This window comes from Cucurbita maxima, unplaced genomic scaffold (genome assembly GCF_002738345.1).
Source record: "Cucurbita maxima cultivar Rimu unplaced genomic scaffold, Cmax_1.0 Cma_Scf00017, whole genome shotgun sequence".
In the NCBI taxonomy this organism is placed as follows: domain Eukaryota; kingdom Viridiplantae; phylum Streptophyta; class Magnoliopsida; order Cucurbitales; family Cucurbitaceae; genus Cucurbita; species Cucurbita maxima.
This window is the reverse complement of record NW_019272033.1, coordinates 4,454,977-4,471,149: the sequence shown is the minus strand read 5'-3', so window position 1 is coordinate 4,471,149 and position 16,173 is coordinate 4,454,977. Positions and strand designations below refer to the sequence as shown.

The following is a 16,173-nucleotide window of genomic DNA, read 5'->3' as shown; positions in this document are numbered from 1 at the left end:
CTTCGGTAAACTAAAAACATAAATTTAAAAGGAAAAATTCAACAAAAACACAAGTGTACGGTGGCGATTCACATTATTTAATTTAAGGCGAAAACACAATTACAGAAAACGATGGATTTTTATTATCTTTTGAAAAAGAGGAAGCCAAGTTGAAGTAGTGGAAGGAACAATGATAAATTTGGAAAAAAGGGAATTCTTCTTCCCGCTCTCAGACGGCGCTGCCTCTTCCCTATCGGTAATCGCCGGAGGTTTAAGACGCTCTTTCTTTATACTTTGCAATGCTCTTTCCCTAATCACAAAAGTCGATACCAAAAGCGCTTTGATCAAAGTAAGCCTCGAAGAGCTTTCTTCTTCTTCTTCTTCTTCTTCTTCTTCTTCTTCTTCTAGTAAAAGCTGAAGAACCTATTCTTCATAGGTTGCTTTCTGGTGATAATTACTTCGTGGGGGATTCAAAGAAGCCCCGACCACCAAGTTTCTCTTCTGGGTTTCCTTTTCTGAGCACAATTTTGTGGGTATTGTTGTTGGGGTTTTCGGATTATGTATTATCGGGTAGCGAGGTCTTCTTGTAAGGATTCTCTGAAGGTCTTGGAAGAAGATATAGAACGCGCCAATGCTCTGTTAGAATCCATTTCCCCTTCACTGTTTATCTTCTCTGTTCATAGGAAGTTCGATCTATTTACTGGTTTCTGTGATGCATTTAGGCCTATGTATATGACTGATTTTGATGGATATTTTTCCCAATTCTGGTTTCTGGGCTTGCAGGGCTGCTGCAATTCCAAGAGCCAAACACGGTTCCTATCTCCAAATGAAGCTGGTTTACAATCAATTGGCTCCTCTCCTTCTGTTTTTGATGCAATGGGTGGATTGTTCATGCACTTGTGTACTTCCCAGATACTTAAATTTCTTCCACATACTTGTTTACAAGGCTGGTCTCTTTTTTCTTCACTTGTTTTATGTTCGCTGATTTCTTGGAGATGTGAGTTTGTTCTGTCACATGAAGTGTGTCGTTTTCTTTGTTCAGGTTTATACAGATGGAAGGCCAAACATATCAGCTCATGGAAGAAAGGCAACTGTGAAGGATTTTTATGGTACATTTTTCCCTATCAAGAGTCTGTTTTGGAGCCTGGTTTATCAGAATAGTTCTCTAATGGTTTTAGTGCATTTAAAACGCTTTACATATATCCATGATTATAGGAGGAAGAACATGAGTTGTGCTATAACAAGAGGGACTTAATTTATGCTATGGTTATTTGCAGGGGGTTTCATTGAAACTTTGTTCTGAAAAAAGTTCCAACCCATCCCTCTATGCCTCTTGTTTGAATTTGTTAGGGTAGAGATATAACTAAGTTTAGCGTAACAAATCAACTTAAACTTTTGGGCTGATGAGTGGTTCAACCTGTTAGAACATGTGAGATCAATATCGGTAAGAGAGGGAAACAAAGCATTCTTGGGTGTGAAAACGAACATATCTGTTAGTGGTGGAGTTAGGCTGTGACAAATGGTAACAGAGCCAGACACTGGGTGGTGTGCCGAAGATGTTGGGCCCCAAGAGAAGTGGATTGTGAGATCCCACATCGGTTGGAGGTTGGAGAGAGGAACGAAGCATTCCTTATAAGGGTGTGGAAACCTCTCCCTATCTGCTAACGGTGGGCTTGGGCTGTTATTCTTGTTCTCGAGCTCATTAAATGTCATTTACTCTCCCATTAGTATTTGAGCTTATGAGCTTGCTTTGTTTGCAACAAACGTCCTACTTCAGCTATCATATTGCCATCCCTTCAACGCCTCCAAGCGAGCGCGGAGGAGTTGGATAATGCTAAAGCGAAGCACGTCAAGTCGGATAACTCTAGTGAGAGAAGAGTTGAAGGAGATGGAAAACACTGGAATGGTGATTTAGAGAGAGAAGATGAGTGTGGGATTTGCCTAGAACAACCTTCCACAAAGATGGTGCTGCCAAACTGCTGCCATTCAATGTGCATCAAATGTTACCACAATTGGTAACAAACACCAACCATCCTAACATCGTCATCTCTTCCCCCTTGTGAAGTCTATTGCTTCAAGGTCCTTGCTTGCGAATGATTTTGCAGGAACACGAGATCGGAGTCGTGCCCGTTTTGCCGGGGAAGCTTGAAGAGGATCAAATCAGAGGACTTGTGGGTGCTAACTGGAAATGAAGATGTACCACGCTTTTATCTCTACATAACCACCCTGCCCAAGGAATATCCAGATGCCCTTTTCTTGGTTTATCATGAATTCTTGATCTGAACAAAACAACACCAATTTCCTAACACATCACTTCAAAGCCGACCGTCAAATGAAATGTTTCAATCTTTTTTTACATATTTAAATTAAATATCACGTGGATATGAGCCGGAGTCAATGGGCTTGTGAAATTCAGGCCCATTTCTCGGCCCAAAGATTCTAAAGTAATAAAAAAGTCTATAATTAATATTTTTTATTAATTCGTTTCACTAACATACGCATATTTTGAAATGGATGAAATTAAAAGTGATGTAATTAATATAATTAAGTAAAAAAAAAAAAAAGAGAAGAGAATATAATTAAAGAGGTAAGGGCGAGCATTAGGCAAAACCCATATTCCAACTTTACATATAAACTAATATAAAGCTGAGTCCACTTGGAGGAAGTTGCATCAAGTTCATCCTCACAATTCCCCTAATTTTCTTTTTTCTTTTTATTTTCTCTACTATAACCATATTTATATTTAATTTGACAAAAAAGAATTTGTTAGTGGGCATTTTCTTTTTAGACCCATTGTACCACAATTTTCTCTCTCTTACTGCTCCACTATCCCGAAAAAAAAAAAAAAAGTCAAACTTTGATCTCTGATAGGACGCTGACACTGAGTACACAACATACTCATCAATGAATCAAGATCATATTATACTCATGTAGATTCTAAAGATAGGATTCTCGAAGAAAAGCTTAAGATAACTAAGTTAATAAAATACCAACAAGAACCTCGACGGAGTGTGTTTTGTTTAGAATAATTTTATGTCCGGTGACCTTACAGAAATTTTAATAGGAAGCATGTAAGTAAGGATAAAACATGTTTTAAATAGTTTTCATTAGTGTGTAGTGACAATAGTCTTCCCTCTTAAAATTTTATATAATTTTAAATCTAGACACGTAGATGAGAAGAAAGAATATGGTATACCATATTAATAATAATTTGTCTTAGCTTTGAAGCTTTTCGGTTGTCGTTTAAAATATAGACCTCGTTTTGGTTCACTTCCAACCATATATTGTAGAATTATTTTGTTCCTTTTTGCCAAATAATTTAATTTGCCAACTTTCCAAGAGGTTAAATTCTATATTTTTTAAAAAAATTATTAAAAAAAAAAAAAAGAATAGCTTTAGCATCTTTCACGCATTGAATTAATAATTAAGTGAGGAATTAGTTTGAATGTCACATGATTAGAGGCTCCTAATAAGTGAGTCTAATTAGCTTTTTAGTGTGGGATCGTACTTCGAATGTCACATGATTGTCACTTTAATCTTCATATTAATCATGATGTCCACACTAATCTCATATTAAACTTCTAATTTCCGCTCATCAGCTTGGTTTTATTTATTAACTTATTTTAACTTCATAACCCTCTTAAACAAATCACAAACCAATGGCTTCAAGACATAACATAAACTCTAAAAGCTTGGATGATATAGATATAGATATTGATATTGATATTGATATTGAAATTGATATTGTTGTTAATTGCGGTGATAATGTTGATTTAATTGTGTTATAATGATAGCTAATTAAGAGTTAGAGAGCATAATATAATAGATGGAAGTACATAAAGATGAGAATTAATAATATAAAAGGTGAATTATTGGGCATCCCATACAAAGAGACAAAGGCAAGCAATGGGGTTGTGTTAAAATGCTTCCACTTTTAATATTTAATGAGTTTCTTAAAAGACTAAGTGATAAGAGGAAGCAGTTTGAGCAGATGTGACCTTTCAATTGGGCTTCTGTAGTTCTTAGTCTTCTGCTGCAGACTTCAGGTGATCTTCTGCTTGCCCACTTAGCCCTTTCTTCACTCTTGTTTTGCTTCTCCTCTTTGAAGCTTGAAGTCGAGCTTTTTAATGGAGTCCACGTGCCTGCACCAACTTTTTCGTCTATCAATCTTAATGAACTTAGTACTGTTTTCTCCATTCATGTTCTTTTTATAAAAGACGAAAAATGAAAGAGACCGGCTTGTTTGGAAGTAGGTAAGCATCTAAAAAGTCATTCCAAACAGGCTCGATAAAACAGATAGATAGCACTTAGAAAGTCGTTTCATACAAGTAATGTGAGATCCTCTTCGGTTGGGAAGGAGAACAAAACATTTTTTATAAGAATGTGGAAACTCATACCTAGCAAACGCATTTTTTAAAAACCTTGAGGATACCTGAAAGGGAAAACCCAAAGAGAACAATATCTACCAGTGGTGAGCTTGGATTGTTACAAATGGTATCAGAGCCAGACATCGAGCGATATGCCAGCGAGGAGGCTGAACCCCAAAGAGGGGACACGAGGCGGTGTGCTAGCAAGGACGCTAGGCCTTGAAGGGGGTGGATTGTGAGATCTCACATTGGTTGGAGAGGAGAAACGAAGCATTCTTTATAAGGGTGTGGAAACCTCTCCCTAGCAAACAGCGTTTTAAAAACCTTGAGAGGAAGCTCGAAAGAGAAAGTTCAAAGAGAACAATATCGGCTAGCAGTGAAGTTGGGCTGTTACAGGTTAGAAAGTCATTTCAAACAAAAGGTCTATTTGAAAACAAGTAAGCATCTAAAAAAGTCATTCCAAATCGAGATGGGTAGCATTTAGGAACTGGTTCCATATAGGTAAATACTTAAAAAGTCATTTCAAACAGAGCTATAAGTGATTATAGAAGGAATTCTTGCTTCTGATTCACTTGAGTGAGCCCATCTGTGAAGGGCAATTTGAGCAGGGTTGAAGCTGCCATGGCTACCCCATTGGAGCAATGGAGGGACATTTTCCACATATAGTAAAGACAAAAAAGAACCAAAAGTGGCTGGAGCTGGTAGCTGATGATGAGGGAGAGGAGCCTGTTTGTTCTCTCCCACATTCAATATTAATATCAGATTCAAACAAATTGTTGAATGACAGTACAGAACAAGAACAATGCAAAAATCTACGGTTGAATGCAAACATGGAAAGATCTTGAAGGGGAGAAAAAAGCTTGGAATACAAATTTGCAAAAGGGAAATGAAGTTGAGCAGATAAAAAGGGTTCCCACCTTCATTTGTTGGATTGTTGCTCCTACTGTACATTATAACTGCTCCCTCCCTATGCTTCCTCATATACTTTCATTTTTATATACTTTTATTCCTTTTTCTGCACTCTCTTTGTTTAATTATTGTAAAGTCATTTCAATGCTTTTGTATGCCAAAAAAATATATATATATATGTTTGTAAGTTGTTCTTCAACTAAGCAGGTCCCCTGTAAAGATGCCTTTTTCCCCCCATCTCATATTCTTTCACCTCTGATTTTCATGCTTCTTTTGTGGATATATAGCATTCTATGAATCTTTTGAAGGGAACTGTTAGGCGCTTCTCTCTCTCTAAACTTTGGCCATTTTCAAAACCCAGACAGTTTTGAACAACTGCCACAAACTCATTGTTCATTTTCTCCTCCCTGATCTCCACCAGAGCTCCATGGTCATGGAAAATGGCTTCTCTTCTCCTCGTAGCGATGCGTTTCCCGTCGGTCTTCGTGTTCTTGTCGTTGATGATGATCCAACATGGTTGAGAATCCTGGAAAAGATGCTCAAGAAGTGCTCCTATGAAGGTTAATTTACAAAAACAAGCCTCTCTCTCTCTGTGTTAATTTGTTACTTGGTTAGTACTATTACAATCCTTGAGGCTGTGAATTGTTTCGGCCTTTTCAATATAGAACTGATAATGATACAGCCCATCTGAAAACATCAAAGCTTTTCATACATATTTGCAGTGTTTTAGATCCTAAATTTTGAACCTTAAAATCCACGAGAAGTAGGATCTAAAACACTGTTTCTGAAACCAGACAAAGATTTCTTTCTTCTCAACATGTTTTCTCCCTTCATTCACTTGAGTTATTCAATCATAGCTCAAGGTCACTTTTATGAGATCTATTACAGCTAAAGCTTGGAAATGAAACTGAAACTATGCGTTTTTCACTGTTTAAGGCCAGTTTAGATGATCCCATTTCAGAATTCAGCTTATTGAGTTGAATCCGATGAACTTTTTCAAAATCAGGCTGAAACACTTAACATCCTGTGTTGCAGTGACAACATGTTGTTTAGCAAGGGAGGCACTAAGCCTGCTTAGGGAGAGAAAAGATGGATACGATATCGTAATCAGCGACGTAAACATGCCTGATATGGATGGTTTTAAACTCCTTGAGCATGTGGGATTGGAAATGGACCTGCCAGTTATCAGTCAGTGCTCTACCACCTTAACTTCAACACTCTTTGTAGTACACTCCTCACTTCTAACTTCATCTCCCTCTGTGCAGTGATGTCGGTTGACGGCGAAACAAGCCGAGTAATGAAAGGGGTTCAACACGGGGCTTGTGATTATCTTCTAAAACCGATACGAATGAAAGAACTTCGAAACATATGGCAGCACGTATTGCGAAAGAAGATACAAGAAGGAAGAGATATTGAAGGACATGATGTTCTTGAAGGGATCCAAATTCTAAGAAATGGATCAGATAGGTATGATGATAGCCAGTTCCTCAGAGGAGAGGAACTATTTTCACTGAGAAAAAGAAAAGATATTGATAAGCATGAAGACAGAGAGTTTTGTGACACTACTTCCACAAAGAAAGCCAGAGTTGTTTGGTCGGTTGATCTACACCAGAAGTTTGTCAAAGCAGTAGACCATATAGGTTTTGACAGTAAGTACAGAATACATCAACTTTCCCTCCTAAAAGAACATCATTCTTTTACAGAACTGATTCTTAATCTCTAATTTTGCAGAAGTTGGGCCTAAAAAGATTCTGGATCTGATGAATGTTCCATGGCTGACTAGAGAAAATGTGGCTAGCCACTTGCAGGTTTGGTTCATGATACTGATCTAGCTAAAATGATGTCTTTTTTCTTTAGGATATTGAAAACTTGGTCGTTTATGCAGAAATATCGCCTCTATTTGAGTAGACTGCAGAAAGAAAATGACCCAAAAGCTTGCTTTGTTGTTGGGATGAAACATACCGATTCGTGTTCGAATGATCGAGACGGGAACTTCAGCCTTTGTAGCTCGTTAGCCGGGCCACAAACTGATGTGACAAACAGCAGCTTCAGTTTTTCAGGTGATAACTTCCTTCTGCAGAATGATTCATCAGAACCAAAAAGAGCTGCTGCTGCTGCTAGGAGTGTTCCTGAACCAATAAAGCTTGCAGCCTTTGATCCCAGCAAGCGAACCTGTTACCCTTGGATTGATGCTCCAGAAACAAAGTTCAAACAAGAAATCAAGCCAGTTGTACATTCAGAAGGAGATTTCAGTCAGTTCCCTGCAACGGTTCTGCCGCATCACGTTCAAATCGACCAACTACAATCGATTTCGTCGATTAGTTCTGGACGGTCAGCAACAGAGAAAGATATAGCAAGCTCCATTGAAAGTAAGCCTATGTATTCTGAGGAGTGTAGCCAACAGATGGTCCATGTAAACCTACCAAAAGTTCCAACTGATCCCAGTTCAACTACTACTACTACTACTGCTGCTGCTACTACACCATTGGGAAAGAAAAACCAGAGCTTAAATCTTAGCAGCATTTCAACTGATATAGGAAGTGGGTTACCCTTTGAATCCTTTGATGAAGACTTGCAGGGATATCTGCTTCAAGATGGGTGCTATCCAAAGAACCTTGATCATCAGCAGATCATAGAGTTTCCAGATTATGGTGATCCAGGCCTTTTCACTGAAGTTCCTGCTTACCTTTACGATGCAATGAGGTTTGGCTATGAGTATTCCTATGACCCAACTGAGTATTATCCGGTGATAGATGAAGGCCTATTTATTGCATGATTATGCTATTCACATACTCCCTCCCTGTATGCAAGGAAAAATGATGTCTTGCTCAATAAGTGAGTTCTTCCTTAACTTAATGGATTGAATATTACCTTCCCAACCTATTGGGATTTGGATTTTGAAATGTGTATATAGAAGTAGTAATGAAAAACTTCTTCCTATATATATATATATATATATATATCAATAAAACAACTTCACATCATTAAACGTTTTTGATAACGACTTGGGTCATGTCGTCCTACCTATTTAAAAGTTTTAGAATAGGTCGAGGCATTGTGTCCCCGTTGCCTCTAATCATTAGCTTTACCCGATAGAACTCGCCCGTGGGTTCCAGCTATCCTGAGAGAAACTTCGGAGGGAACCAACTATTAGACGGTTCAATTAGTCTTTCGCCCTTATACCCAAGCCAGACGAACGATTTGCATGTTAGTATCGATGCGGGCCTCCACCAGAGTTTTTTCTGGCTTCCCACTCAAACATAGTTCACCATCTTTCGGGTCCCGACAGACATGCTCACACTTGAATCCTTCTTAAAAGATCAAGGTCAGTCAGTGGTGCAAACCCACAAAGAGATACCACCAGTCAGCTTCCCTGCGTCTTACGGGTTTACTTGCTTGTTGACTCGCACGCATGTCAGACTCTTTGGTCCATGTTTCAAGATCGGTCGAATGGGGAGTCTACAGGCCAATGTCAGGAGCACGCAAATACTGAAGCACGCCAAAAGGCGTGTGCTGCCAGCCACGATTGGGATGACAACGTCTCCACAGGCGTAACAAAGGCCTCCGCATCGGTCCATGCCCCAACTCGATAGACAAAATTGATGAGTTAAATAGAATGATTAAACTTCATTATTGAGCCAGACGACATTTTACCACAACATTTTTACATGTATAGAACATATAAATTTAAACATGTACAAAAACCTACCAAACCAGGTAATATTTCTCATCATTTCACTACAAAATTTCTGCATATTATTTAAGTACTCCACAAACAATCAGAAAGTGGGCTACACAAAAGCATACTTTTTGGTCATCTGAACAGCATCTCCTCATCACAAATATAGACAACTTACTTTCTAACCAACTTTCTTTAGTTTCATGATGTGTAAACTAAGTAAGTGCATCCCAGCTATTGAGAGGGAGATCAATCAGCTCTGGATATTTGGGGAAAAATTTTCACAGCCATTCATTTTCTTCCCAAGAGAAGTGACTGATTGAGTGGTGCCTTCGTACCTCTTTCTCGTGACATTCTTGAAATCATTGGAAGTGACCGATGGCCTCTTCGGAGGCAGAGAGCTTATATTCTGTACCGTGCTGCTGCTTGCTGCCTTCCTCCCAAGTTTCGGCGATCGAGGTCTCGTGACAGGTATCTGTAACCCAAGATTAATATAACAACACATTCAAAACTCAAGATCACCAGCCATCTACTTAAGCAGAGGAAGTGGGGTAGCATCTGATACCCTTACAGGACATACAAAATACCTTATTAATGTGATCAGCAGGCAATTTTGATCCCTGGTTAGAATCTTGAGTTGCCTTGGCTTCAAAATTTATGCTTTGACGTAATTTAGTAACGTCGTTCTTCTTTCTTTCCTGTATAATTCAAGATGACTTCAGTGGTTTTGTATTGCAAGATAGATCATGTAGTGGAAAGTATAAATGGCCCTTGAATGTATTTGGGGTAAGAAGTTCTGCAATTTCGCATTCATGCTGATCAACATGATAAGAGGTTAAGTGATGTAATAGCTATCAACCTGACATCTTGTTTGCGGTTGCTTTTGCACCGTCTCTTTGGAATTAGCTCTCTCTTCAAGCCTTTGAAAGAACTGAAATAACAAATGAAAACAGCATTGACAATGAGACACATTTTAACCGACAGTATGATAAGAAAAGAGCATTGATCACGAGTTTATAAGTAAGGAATACATCTCTATTCGTATGAGGCCTTTTGGGGAAACCAAAAGGAAAGCCACGAGAGCTTATACTCAAAGTGGATAATATCATACCATTGAGGAGAGTCGTGATTCCTAACAAACGAAAGAGTGGAGCATAATACTTGCCTCTCTCCGTTTTGCCACTCTTTCTTCACTCCTGAAGCTGAAAGGAGAGCATATAAGAGGCGGCCGTTCTTTGCTTACGGTTCCTCCTGCATTTGAAGACTTCAAGCATCTGGAATACAATACACTTGAATCAATGTAAGTCAAGTTCCATGTTATATGAACAGAACGCATACAGAAATTCAGACAGCAGAACTATCATTATGTCAATTAAGTGTTAATCTTCAGTTCATATGAGCTCCTCAAACATTCAAATGGGGCTTGATCAAAGGATAGTCAGAAGCTAAATATACCTTTTATTTTCAAATGGGGGCTTGATTAAAGGTTGCTTTAGCAATCCATTAACAGATGCCTGCAATTGGGATAAACGAATCATCTTAAACACATGTGAGCAAATCATGAACTGAAGAATGGAAAAATTCAAAAAACTTGGCCATTTTTGCAAAATATACTAAGATGATTAGTGAGGAGTTTAGAGCTAGAAGTACCTACCGCTACCCTACCGACAAACTTCCGAGGAGGAGCTGAAGCCTCTTTGGATGCTGCAAGTGAACCCATATGAGTTCTCTTTCTTCCAATTTGTGGAAGTTCAGGACTTGTTTTAGCTATTTCTTTCGGAAAGAACTTAAAGTGCATCGACCTGTGGACGGATTTTGTATTCAAATTCCTGACAATATTCCCGACATGTTTCTTACTCTTTGGAGTGGCATTACCATCCCTGTGTGTGGATTGCAGACTAGAGGTTATAGCTTGTTTGGCAGGAGAGGCCTGAGGCTTTGATGACCAACTTCGAGTAAGTAATTTGGAGGAGTAATTCCTTAATCTTTTCAAGCTTCCCCCTGAAGACATAATCTCCTTTTCAGCAGCTTGCTGCATATTCACAAGATATACACATTGAGATTAATGAGAAAAACAGCTGCAATCAATCAATACACAAAAATATGATCACACTCACGTTTTCGGCCGGTGTTTTCTCATCCTCAGCGACCGCGATTTTCCTGTGGTCGTCATCCTTCTCATTCTGGTTGTCGTTCTCGATATTAGGATCAGTCTCCATGGAATTGTTCTGGTCAAGAACTTCTTCCACCTTGTCTGTTAATGTTTCCACCATAATCTCCTCATTCATAAATTCATGTGAATCAATGGGAGATACAAATTCAGCAGTCTGGACAAAATTCTGTGGTTCAGTAGTTTCAATCACTTGGTTGTTCAGTGTCAATGGTGCAGACTCCACGGTTTCGACTTGATTCGTCGTCACCATAGTGTTTGTATCCTCAAGCTCAGCTGCTGCTTTTTGTGCCGCTTTCCTCTTGTAGTGAGCTTCAAAATACGCCTTCTTCTGAGCAACAGAACCTGGTTTGGATAATTTTTCTAATTCTTCCTGGTAGCGGTTATGAGAAAATGCAGACCATTTCTCCCAAGCAAGAGACTCCGACATAAACCTCCCAAACGAAATGGATTCTCCAAGAGCTCGAATAGGATCTCCCTGTTTAAAACCCACATTCCCAGAAACAAAGTAAAAGCATTATAAGATAAAGAAAACCACAACAAATCATCAAACCCAAGAAATCCTGGAGAGTTTCAAACAGCCGAATCAAGATTTACAGCAATCCATTCCATCAGTAAAAGAAACGAATTCAAACAGTAACGATCAAAGAAACCCAATAAAGAAAACGAAGATCATTTCGTTGAACCGACCTCTTTTGGCTCCCGTGAAGCATCGGAAGGATGAGAGAAGGATCTGCGTAGGCAAGCCGATTCACCCATGTTGCTGCACTCCATAAGAACAATAAATTTCCCAAAAAACAGAAAGAAAAGTCTGTGAACTTCGTAACGCCCAAAAGAAAATGAAGGTTTTGAGTAGTAATGAGGATAATTTGGAGCTGTGAAGCCCTAAGATTTTGTAGAAATGAAACTGCAAAAATTGGGCGTCCGATGCCGCTCTAATCTAGTGGGTCTTGAGAGCTTGTAGAACCGAAATGGGGCCAACAAGATGATTGGTGAAATCAGAGGCTTTTCCAACGTCTACTTTTATTTTCAAATATTCAAAGGAGATTACTTTATTAATTGTGGTCTGATTTTGTAATGCCCAACGGTACTAAGGGGGTTTTCCACATCACAAATTTTAATAAGTAATCAATTTTTGCTATCCTATACGTTCGAATATTTTCAATTCTTTTCCTTTTTTAATTTAATTTTATTCATTAACTAATCGGAATGAATTAAGAAATAATAATAATTGATTAGGTAACTAATTCAAAATTTAATCAAGATTACGGGCGGCCAAGTGGGCAGATAAAGGCAGGAAGGACAGAGTGTCTGTCCACGTCACCAACAATGGAAACTATCGTTCCAACGGCTAACTATCTGCAGTCTGTTACAGTTGTCAATCCGCTCCACACCAATATTTTAAATAAAATTAAAATAAAGAACAATTATAATTGTCTATTTATAATTCACGTTTAAGTTTGAAATTTAAAAAAAAAAAAAAAAAAACTTATTTATTTCATATTATAACTAATTTTTCTAAAGACAGTTGACAACAGTTATTTAAAACATGGAAATAAATAAATTTTAGGAACAGGCCTGCCCATTCAAATGCAAGAGAACAGATCGGCAGAGCAAGATTTGTGATCAAAGCCCGTTGGTGAAACTTGTGAACATTACCACTGCTGTGTGTTCATCGAACATACACCGTATAAAGCTCCCTAATTTTTCAGCTACGAACATTTTGGATTAAAAAAAAACTTTGCTAGTCCACCCTTCTATGTACCTTCCAAAGCTCCCGAGTTCAGGACGTTCGTCGTGCTGCTGCACTTTCCAGCAAGACGACCGCTTCAGTCTCGAGTTTTAACCCTGAAAATGTGGATTAAGGAATCAATCTACCCATCTGAAACTCATTGAAGCTCGTTTCTGAATATTAGGATTAAGGAATAATACTCACTTGGCCTTCTCTTCTGAATTCTCATCTGACTCCTCACCTTCAAGTGAGCCTAATGCAGTGAGTTTGCCAAATGATTCCTTTGCATCTCCAAAGAAATCTTTAACTTTATCAAGAACTGTCTTCAGCTGGTCTTGAGTTGGAAGCTAAGATTGATTCAGAAGCAAACAATGTAAGGAAATTAGACGATCTAGTTGTAAATCTTACCGACCGACACAAGTTACTATGGAGCTTGGTTCGATCGATCAAGGGTTTATTTTTTCGATCCAGAACTTATAAAATCCACCTGAAAAGTCATTCTTACCTCGATTACATCTGTGGTAGAAAGTGCGGATCTCAGATTGCCATTTTCCTTCATGAAAGCATATAATTAAAATTACGTCAATTGTTGTTCATCAGTCAGGCAGTACAACATAAAATATTGTCCTCGTGAATCATAAATACGGGTGTGAAAACATTACGACAATCTTGTAGCCATATCTGAATTCTGTCGCAGTCCGCAACACGCGAAACTGTTTGAACGCCGTCTTCTGTATCTCCTTTTCATCCTATTAATGGGTAGCTCCACTGTTAGTATCTTAAAGCAAGTTTAGAATTGATTATTGTTTAAAGATTGGAAATTCGAGTAATTATGCAAAAACGAACTGACAAGAATGTGTAGCAAAATGGCAACTGATTCCTAAATTAGATGCCAGAGTTCAATCAGAGGTACACAGTGTCTCAATGGTGAGGGCAATACAAATTTTGGATAAGTTATGCATCATGTTTTTCGAATAACTAATAATAAATTGATAAATTTCTTATTTCACAAGAAAGAAAAAATCCAAATTCTATTGATGGCTTTCTCTAGACCTTAAACAACTCCCAAACATTCAGCAATGGCACATGTACTAATATCAACAAAATGTATTTTCGTGAGATCCCACATCGGTAGGAGAGAGAAACGAGCGTCATCGAGGACGTTAGGCTCCGAAGGGGGTGGATTGTGAGATCCACATCGGTCAGAGAGAGAGGAATAAAACATTCTTTATAAAAGTGTGGAAACTTCTCCTAACATACGCATTTTAGAAACCGTAAGGGGAAGCTTGAAAGGGAAAACCAAAGAGGACAATATCTGCTAGCGGTGGATTTGGACAATTACGAATGTATCAGAGCCAAATACCGAACGAGTGCTAGCGAGGACGCTGACCCCAAAAGGGGGTAGATTGTGAGATCCCACATTGGAGAAGGGAACAAAAAATCCTTTATAATGGTGTGAAAACCTCTCCTTAGCAGACGCGTTTTAAAAAGATGGAAAGCGCGAAAAGAAAAACCCAAAAAAGACAATATATGCTAGCGGTGGGTTTGGGGCGGTTACAACTTTCCCTTCTTCCCTTTCATCAAGACTACAAAGTTTTGGATGGAAAAACATAACTACATGCACTTGTGATCGTAGAAGGTTTAAATTTAATTTTCTTCACTTCAATTGAATAGCGGCTTATGACAAGAACAAGAAAATGGAGAAAGTATCTTCAACGATCATCTTCTCTGTTAGACATCAACTTCATTGCAGATGAATTAATAAAATAGATAGTGATTGAACCTTACACGGTAAATGACAGCAGCAAGGTTCCTAGCCAGAGTATCTTTATAGATATATTTCCCCAGGAAATTATCTTTTGCTGCAACCATGATTTTGGCGGTTGTGCCACCATTTATAAGACTCAGAGGGTACCATAGATAAACCTGCATAATAAACGTAAAACGGATGATGATCAAGATATTGAACTTTACAGACTTGATGGAATTTCTATTATTCAGAAAACTCTTTGGAATTTTGAGTTAATGAACTTCTTTTGATGGCATATCACATTACGATATCACTGAAAGGAGATATTATAAACAACAATTTATAGTGTAAACGATGTTATCCATTCAATTAGGGGCCAATAACATGTTCTATGTAGCTCCTAAGTTCAAGGAATAGTGAGTAATTCTCAAGAGTAACTCCCAAGTCTCACCATTCTACGATGTTCTCAGCAACAACTCCACAAGGGGAAAGAATCAATCAACAGAAAGAAACCAAACTGAAAAGGTAAAATCGAAGCTGTATTCAAAAGGATGGAGAACAAACATCGGCCGTGCGGATGAAGATGACGAACTTAGGGTTGCCGTCGTCTTCAATCTTGGGTAGCGGTGGAGGCGCAGCCTTTTGAAACCGACGAGCTTGCATCCCCTTTTTGCCTTTCGCTTCGACCACAAAAGTGTGGCGATGCCTCCGCTCAGGCTTCTGCACCGTCCTCGACGAGAAGAGCGAGTGCCGGACCCGCCCATCTTCGGCTAGCTTCGAATTCGAAAGGGGGAGTCGAACCAGAGCGTTGAGAGACATGGCGACCTCCATTTTCGCGATCGGATTTGGTCTGAATCAGGACTGAAGTGGATATGGGCATCGTAGTTGAGTTGGGGGCATGGTCCTTCTCGTGGAATCTTATCCACCAGTATCACGGTGGGGACACCAGCAATCTCCGGCCATTCAAGTATCAGTTTGGAGGACCAAAAGGTAATTTGACGATAACTGAAATTTTCGGGAAAAAAATGAACCCGACGTGAATCGAACACGCAACCTTCTGATCTGGAGTCAGACGCGCTACCATTGCGCCACGGATCCCTTTATGGGTTCGTTGCATCTGTTACAATAAGATTACTACGACCAAGCCCAGCCCGACAAGTTTGGGCCGCAGTGAAGTTTGGCCCAAATACAACAAGATCAATGAACCAAATCTAGCAGAGAATAAGTGCTCAGGCCTTCAAATCCAATACAGGCTCGGAGAAAAGAATTAAGAGATCATACATTATGGATTATACTCGATATACACAAAAATAATACAATGAAATTCCGCGTGAACAACAGCTTGAAAGCTTAGAATCTAAAATTAGTTAATTAACTGTCTTTTATTTAAGGTTTATTTAGACTACACGTGACAAACCTTGCATTAAAATTTTGTTGGGTCATATATAAACGAATATTGTTGACTTTTCAGGGGAAAAAAAAGGTAATTTCATAGGATATAAGTTGAGTTGGTATTTTCTATATAGTTGCAAATAATATAATGAACACCTAATGCTTACGTGTCATTGTCACATCAATCTTCGTCCT

At 38.7% G+C, this 16,173-nt stretch overlaps 4 protein-coding genes and 1 non-coding gene across 7 annotated transcripts; 2 read left to right on the top strand and 3 right to left on the bottom strand.

Annotated features, from left to right (window-relative positions):
* Positions 1-111: 111 nt before the first annotated feature.
* On the top strand, positions 112-2,335 carry LOC111491874. Of its 2 annotated transcripts, XM_023140942.1 has the most exons (6): positions 112-328; positions 416-617; positions 763-925; positions 1,022-1,088; positions 1,757-1,994; positions 2,085-2,335. In XM_023140942.1, exons 2-6 carry the CDS (start codon positions 538-540, stop codon positions 2,260-2,262), a joined length of 726 nt encoding a protein of 241 aa, XP_022996710.1. In that variant the 5' UTR covers positions 112-328; positions 416-537; the 3' UTR covers positions 2,263-2,335. The 2 variants fall into 2 exon arrangements, with proteins under 2 accessions (XP_022996710.1, XP_022996708.1); XM_023140940.1 differs by having other exon boundaries at positions 112-617.
* Positions 2,336-5,421: 3,086 nt separating this feature from the next.
* On the top strand, positions 5,422-8,244 carry LOC111491989 (two-component response regulator ARR11-like). The gene is made up of 5 exons (XM_023141105.1): positions 5,422-5,815; positions 6,291-6,443; positions 6,521-6,904; positions 6,987-7,063; positions 7,141-8,244. Exons 1-5 carry the CDS (start codon positions 5,683-5,685, stop codon positions 8,029-8,031), a joined length of 1,638 nt encoding a protein of 545 aa, XP_022996873.1. The 5' UTR covers positions 5,422-5,682; the 3' UTR covers positions 8,032-8,244.
* Positions 8,245-8,906: 662 nt separating this feature from the next.
* LOC111491990 (protein WVD2-like 7) lies at positions 8,907-12,146 on the bottom strand. The gene is made up of 8 exons (XM_023141106.1): positions 11,795-12,146; positions 11,052-11,582; positions 10,589-10,966; positions 10,390-10,448; positions 10,100-10,208; positions 9,794-9,865; positions 9,522-9,632; positions 8,907-9,409 (listed from the first exon to the last, which is right to left on the bottom strand). Exons 1-8 carry the CDS (start codon positions 11,876-11,878, stop codon positions 9,188-9,190), a joined length of 1,566 nt encoding a protein of 521 aa, XP_022996874.1. The 5' UTR covers positions 11,879-12,146; the 3' UTR covers positions 8,907-9,187.
* Positions 12,147-12,723: 577 nt separating this feature from the next.
* LOC111492298 (protein HHL1, chloroplastic-like) lies at positions 12,724-15,532 on the bottom strand. Of its 2 annotated transcripts, XM_023141589.1 has the most exons (6): positions 15,151-15,529; positions 14,625-14,762; positions 13,499-13,585; positions 13,342-13,389; positions 13,041-13,183; positions 12,724-12,952 (listed from the first exon to the last, which is right to left on the bottom strand). In XM_023141589.1, exons 1-6 carry the CDS (start codon positions 15,415-15,417, stop codon positions 12,934-12,936), a joined length of 702 nt encoding a protein of 233 aa, XP_022997357.1. In that variant the 5' UTR covers positions 15,418-15,529; the 3' UTR covers positions 12,724-12,933. The 2 variants fall into 2 exon arrangements, with proteins under 2 accessions (XP_022997357.1, XP_022997358.1); XM_023141590.1 differs by lacking the exon at positions 12,724-12,952 and having other exon boundaries at positions 13,037-13,183; positions 15,151-15,532.
* Positions 15,533-15,612: 80 nt separating this feature from the next.
* On the bottom strand, positions 15,613-15,684 carry TRNAW-CCA. Its single transcript has one exon. It is a non-coding gene; the product is annotated as a tRNA-Trp (tRNA).
* Between the last annotated feature and the right edge of the window lie 489 nt (positions 15,685-16,173).